Raw genomic sequence first — 6,694 nt, 5'->3', positions numbered from 1 at the left:
GACTCTCCTCCTCAGGCACCCCAGGTGTCCTCGGCCAGGACAAGTCCATCCCTGGCTCCCTCCCTGGAGAAGGTCTGGAGGAAGCCCTTTTCTGCCCTCTGGTGGCAGCCACTGGAAGTGCGCCCCTGGTGACTGGGAACAGAGTGGTCCCAGACACCCAAGTCCCCTAATGTTCCCATTTTGCCAGAAGTGCGGGGGTCAACCTTGCCTGCTCTCTCCCACTCAGCTCCGACACAGGTCAGTCGCCAAGCGCCCACCCTCATCTTCCTGAATCTGCCTTCCCGTCCTTTCCGTTCCACGTCCCTGCCTCATCTTCCCCAACCTGGCTGGTCTCACTCCTTCCAGCCCATCCCCCACACGACACCGAACGGATTTTCTTTTCCTTCTTCTTTTTTTGTTAGCCCGTGCTGCACGGTTTGCAGGATCTTAGTTCCCCCATGAGGGATTGAACCTGTGCCTCCTGCCGTGGAAGTGTGGAGTCCCAACCACTGGACCGCCAGGGAAGTCCCTCAGAGAGATACTTCCAACGTTCACACCTGACCCTGTCCCTCCCCTGCTCAAAAGCCAGCCTTCCACAGTTCCACATTACCTTAAGCTAAAACCCAAAGCCCTCCCGTGGCTTGCAGGTCCTGCCTCATCTGGTCTTCGACATCCTCCCCACCGTCATCTCCTATGTTACTCCCTTCACCCCAGCCACAGTGTTGCCTTGTCACTGGGCAGGTCCTACCTCAGGGCCTTTGCACTTGCAGTTCCCTCTGGCTGTAATACTCTTCCCCCAGACCTCTGAGGGGCAATCTCCTGCTCATTGCTCGGCAAGGCCCTGCCCCTCCACTCTAAGCGAGTCCCTCCTTCCCCTCCACTCTAAGCGAGTCCCTCCTTCCCCAGCTACCCTCCAGCCTCACCTGTTTCATTGGCTTTGCTGAGAGCTTCCTGCTGGTTGTTGCTTGGCTCATGAATGTGGGCCTACGTCTGTTTGTGGCACTGCTGGTTCCCCAGCATCTAAGCCAGTGTGTCCAGTAGAAACAGGATATGAGCTACAGATGTAATGTTGTATTTTCTTTCTTTTTTTTTTTTTCTGGCCGTGCCGCGCGGCATGCGGGATCTTAGTTCCCTGACCAGGGATCAAACCTGTGGCCCCTGCCGTGGAAGCGCAGAGTCCTAACCACTGGACTGCCAGGGAAGTCCCCTGTGTTTTCTACCGAATTACATTTTAAAAAGTAAAAGAAAAAGGTGAACATAATAATTTACCCTGGCGTATCCAACAGATTATCCTTCCAACATATAACCAATATACACAATTATTAACGAGATATTTTACACCCTTTTCCTACTAAGTCTTTGAAATCTGGTGGGTATCTTACCCTCACAGCACATCTTAATCTGGACCAGCCATGTTTCAAGTACTCAGTAGCGACATGTGGCTGGTGGCCACCGTATGTGACAGGATTCCAGAACAATGTTGAGCACTCAGCGGGCCCCCGATAAACACTTGCTGAATGAACGATAAACCGGTGAGTTTTGGTGATGGAGACATGAAGTTGGGGAGGCCAGGGGAAGGCACTGCCAGGCCTGGGCACTGGCTGTACCTCTGCTTAGGCCACTCGGCCCACAGCTCTTCCTGTGGCTGGCTCCGCCTCCCTCAGAGCTCACTGAAATGCCACCTCCTTGGAGAGCGCTCCCAGACCAGCCCCATCTGAAGTAGCTTTTCAGACCCTATCTGTCACCTCACTTTGCTGTCACACTTGCCAAGTGCTTTCCCTACCACGTGCATTTCTCTTTTGTCAGCGGTCCCACACAGCAGCCTTCACGTTACAATGAAAAGCAAATTGTGTCACTCTCACCTCACTCAGGAAAACCAAAGCCCCGCCCCCCCCCCCATCTGCTCCAGCCATACCGGCCTCCTCGCTGTTCCTCAAACCTCCGGGCACAGCGCTGTCTCTGGGCCTTTGCACCTGCTGCTTCCTCTGTCCAGAACATTCTTCCTCCAAAAGATCTGCGGCGGCTCCCTCACTCAATTTAAGTCTTCATTCAACGTCATCTCAGGGAGGTCTTCTTTAAACTATAACTCATCTCCAGAACTTTCTCTGTGAGGAAGAGTTAACAGAGTAGGCCCAAGACTGCTGTCCTTAGAGAGGCCTGCTTGCGTAGTGGCCCTTGGCTGGTATCTGGGAACCTGGGTTTCAGCACGGTTCTCACCACTCCCTGAAAGAGTGGCTCTCGTGTCTAAACTGTCTGTGCAAACGATGTTGTTTATTCTGAACAACTGCTTTCCTTCTGGGTACTAAGTCTCTCATGAGCTTCCCCAAAGACAACATTTCACTGCTGGGGGTATTACACTCAATCCAGGTGACTCCACTGGGAGAGGACTCTGGGCGGCTTGTGCCTGGTTTCCTCTGGATTTCGCCCCATGTGCCTTTTTCCTTTGCTGATTTTGCTTCATAGTCTTTCATGATAATAAATCACATCTGGGGACTTCCCTGGTGGTGCAGTGGTTAAGAATCTGTCTGCCAATGCAGGGGACAGGGGTTCGATCCCTGGTCCGAGAAGATCCCACATGCTACAGAGCAACTAAGCCCGTGCGCCACAACTACTGAGCCCGCGTGCCACAGCTACTGAAGCCCACGTGCCTAGAGCCCGTGCTCCACAACAAGAGAAGCCACCACAATGAGAAGCCCATGCACCGCAACGAAGAGTAGCCCCCGCTCGCCACAACTAGAGAAAGCCCGCGCGCAGCAACGAAGACTCAACGTGGCCAAAAATAAATAAATTAAAAATAAAATAAAATAAAGCCCCAGTAAGTGGCAATTCATTAGCTTAAAAAAAAAAATCACATCTGTGAGTACAACTTAGATACTGAGTCCTGAGTCCTCCTAGCAAATCACTGGATATGAGGGTCGTCTCGGGGGCCCCTGCATACTCTTCTCCTCCTTAGAACTTGACATCACTGGCCGTCCTATCATATCTGTTATCCATCTTGTTTATTGTCCACCACCCTCCTCCCATCATGCCCATGGCCCACTCGCTCCCCACCTTCTTGGCCTCTGCAGGATCCCAGCATCACCCAGCACAGACCCCCAGAAGACCCTGGGAGAATATTAGCTGAACAACTGTTAACAGTTTTATTTCCAAAGTTGGAGTCCCTCCCCGGGCTTGTAATGGGAGGGGGGCCTTTGGCCAGACCTGCAGAGCCGAGCAGGACGGGGGTGAACGGGGACAGGGCAGCTGGCCCGGGAGGCTGGCAGGTCCTTGAAGCCGCCTCACACAGGTTCCATCTGCAGCTCCACGCCGTCCACGGCCTCCACCTGATGGAAGGCGGCGTGGGAGCCGATGACCACGAGGGTGGCTCCTGCAGGAAGACGGGCAGTTCAGGGCCTGGCTGCCTCACCTGGCCCCCACGGCCCACAGCGCCACCCAGACCCTGTACTCACCCAGGACCCAGAAGACGGCGGAGCCTGCGCCAGCCAGCCAGAAGAAGGGAAAGGAGACGGTCCCAGCCAGAGCATACTGATGGGCTGGGCTCACCTCTCGGCCTGGGGGCAGACGGCATTGGGGCAGCTGTTCTGATACTCGTGCCCTCTCCCAGAGTAACCCCTGATACCCGCCCCCCCCCCACCACCACCAATCTGGTGTCACAAGACACCAGATTGTCCGGGAGCCTCAGGATCTAAACTCCTAGTGCCAAGGCCCTCCGAGTCCACGGGCCCCACCCATGTCTCCAATGTCCCCACCCACTGTCCGTGGGAATACAAGGGGCCTTCCTCAGCCCCCTCGCCACCCTCCAACCCCACTCCTACTAGGAAGCTCCCAGCCTCCCTTTCCCGAGACTACAGCTCTCCTGCTCCAACCTGCACTCCCGTAGACCTAGAGTCTCCAACTGGTGGCCCAAGGGCCAAGTCTGACCCGTGGATGTATTTTTTTTTTTTTTTTTTGTGGTACGCGGGCCTCTCACTGTTGTGGCCTCTCCCGTTGCAGAGCACAGGCTCCGGACGCACAGGCTCAGCGGCCATGGCTCACGGGCCCAGCCGCTCCGCGGCATGTGGGATCTTCCTGGACCGGGGCACGAACCCGTGTCCCCTGCGTCGGCAGGCGGACTCTCAACCTCTGCGCCACCAGGGAAGCCCCGGCCATGGATGTATCTTTTGAGTCTGCATATTATTCCACAAGAATTTGATTTGATTTGTGGCTGACCGAGAAACTGGATGATTTTTCTTTCTTTTGTTTTTTTTTGTGGGGGGCCGTGTTGTGTGGCATGCGGGATCTTAGTTCCCTGACGAGGGATGGAACCTGGGCCCCCTGCATTGGAAGCTTGGAGTCTTAACTACTGGACCGCCAGGGAAGTCCCTGGATGATTTCACAGAACAATACAGTCAGTCCTCTGTATCCTCGGATGGAAACCCGTGGATCATTGTTCTTCGTCATTTTTTACAAGGGATGGCAGCAGTGGCTGAAGCCACGTCATGTCTATGCCCCAGGCGCTCCCTCCATGCCCTGGGCTTGCCCGACACGCCCCTCCACCCAGCCCACCTTTGTCATGTACAAAACTGGCAGGCTTCTGAAGGATTCTGCCTTAGCTCTACCTGTTTGTCTGATCCCAATTCCCCCTTATACCCCCTCCAAACCTTGAGCTTCCCCTACTTGGGAACTCAGGCCCCTCTTTCTTCTCAGTGGTGCTTGGTGCCAGTCTGGGACCACATGAGCCACGGGCCTCAGCTTCCCTCTCTGAGAAGTCCCAAGATTTTTCCACTTCCACCCCAGGAAGCAGGAAAGGGGAGCCCAGCTCTAGGCCAGTGTAAGGTCGCCACCTGGTGTCCAATGTGGGTACCTGCAGCTGATGCCTTTGGCAGGAGGTAAGGGAGGAGGGAGAGGAAAGGAGGAGGTTTAAGGGACAGGAGCAGGCGGAGGTGGGTTCTGGGATATCTTCTGGGCTTGGGGAATAGCAACTTGGGGGGCTGAGAGTGGGTGGAAGCATCCGGTGTGTCTGAGACTTTAAGGGATTGAGTTTGGGGGATCTAGTGTAGATCTACGCTTGGGCAGACTTGGGTTCACAAGGACTTAGGTTTGGAGTCAAAGGCTTGCATTCCAAGAGACCAGGATTTGAGGAGGGCAGGGGATTTCTCACCCATCAGCACAAACTTGGACTGCAACGTGCGCAGATAGAGGATGTAACAGGCGCCAAAGAAGACAGCCAGAGCCACCAGCAGCATGGGGGATGTCGCCCTGGAAGAGGGCAGGGAGGCATGCGTCAGGCAGCTGGGACTGGGCCCGACACGGAGGCCCTGACCTTCTACACTGGCGGATGACAGGCTACGTCCTTGGGGCTGGGGAAGTCTAGGTCACATTTGGTCACACTGAATCCTGGCCAGGCTCATGCGGGAGTAGGGACCTGGCCCTTCGGTCAAAAGGTCCGGCAGAACTACCCCATGGGGACGGGGCCTGGTCAGTGAGAGGAGGGGCCGAATGCTGAGGGCGGGGCCGGCCAGTGTGGGCCGGGCAGCATGGTGGGCGCGGGGCTGGGCCGGAGAGGCACTCACACACAGTACAGGATGAGGCCCAGGAACACGAACACATAGTTGCTCTGGTAGTACTCCACGTTGCGTACGAGGCGCTGGCACAGCTCGCCCACGTTGCGGGGCCGCGAGAAGCGCCGCTGGTCCACGAAGGAGCCCCAGGGCCGGATGGTAGCACGGCGCCGCTCCAGCCACTCACGGCCCGCGCCGGACGGAATCAGTTTCGGCAGCAGGGTCCTGGTGGGTGCGGGGCCAGGTCAGCGATAGACCGGGATGGAACCCGGACCCTCGAGCAAGAAGAGGACCGAGGGGGGCCGGACTCCGCGGTTCTGGGGAAGATATGGTCACAGACTCCTGGATCCCCGGGGAGAAAGGGGCTGAGGACCCAGACTCCAGAGTCCTCGAAGAGGACACCAGGGGCCCAGACTCATGTGTCTGGAGGCCGGGATTCCTAGGACCCCAGGGAGGAAGGGGCGGGGGACCAGGACTCCCGGGTCTCGGTCAGGGGGGTTAGATCCAGCTTGCTCACGTGGCGCTCAGCCCTTCCACCTCGGCATCCTTCTGCTGGTCCTTCTCGGCCGCCATGTCTGTGCTATGAGGGAAAGAACCGCTATAACGAACCCAGGGCCCTGCACACTCCGCGGGACCCGCCCGAGCCTGGCCTCACCCAGCGGAGCGGGAGCGGACGTGGCGCCGGTCTCGGGGCGGTAGTTTTGCCGCCGAGCATTGTGGGAGTTGTAGTCCCGATGATGTCGGAGAGAGTGGGCGCCATGATGGTGGTATGGCTCGCGAAACACCTTGGGAGATGTAGTCGCGTAAAGTGACGCCTCTGGGCATTGTGGGAGTTGTAGTTTCAGAAGCAGGACGCGTGGAGTCGGAAAAGGTGGGTCGTCAGGAGTCAGGGCGGTATGCGAGCTCTAAAGTCAGAAGCCGGAGCTCTAAAGGCAGAAAACGTTGTGTACTCCCCCGTGCAGGGTACGATGGAGGCCGTGTAGAGCTGTCATTCTGACTCTAGAAGGTATAAAAGAAAACACTTGCTAAAACACGCAGATGTTCTGACTCAGCAGATCTAGGGTGAGACCATTCATTTGCATTTCTAACAAGTTTCTAGGTGATGTTGATGCTTCTGGTCCATGGCCCACATTTTGAATAGAGAGACTGTAGAGAATTTGTGGGAATCTATTTCT

At 56.4% G+C, this 6,694-nt stretch overlaps 1 protein-coding gene across 1 annotated transcript; it reads right to left on the bottom strand.

Annotated features, from left to right (window-relative positions):
- Positions 1 to 2,950: 2,950 nt before the first annotated feature.
- Positions 2,951 to 6,303, bottom strand: RABAC1 (Rab acceptor 1). Its single transcript, XM_079907010.1, has 5 exons — positions 6,037 to 6,303; positions 5,532 to 5,744; positions 5,120 to 5,217; positions 3,429 to 3,530; positions 2,951 to 3,346 (listed from the first exon to the last, which is right to left on the bottom strand). The coding sequence occupies exons 1-5, from the start codon at positions 6,090 to 6,092 to the stop codon at positions 3,258 to 3,260; spliced, it is 558 nt and encodes a 185-aa protein (XP_079763136.1). The 5' UTR covers positions 6,093 to 6,303; the 3' UTR covers positions 2,951 to 3,257.
- Positions 6,304 to 6,694: the final 391 nt, after the last annotated feature.

The sequence above is a fragment of the Stenella coeruleoalba genome (assembly GCF_951394435.1).
Source record: "Stenella coeruleoalba genome assembly, chromosome: 20".
Taxonomy (NCBI): Eukaryota; Metazoa; Chordata; class Mammalia; order Artiodactyla; family Delphinidae; genus Stenella; species Stenella coeruleoalba.
The sequence above is the reverse complement of the archived record's forward strand: the minus strand, read 5'-3'. Positions and strand labels throughout refer to the sequence as shown.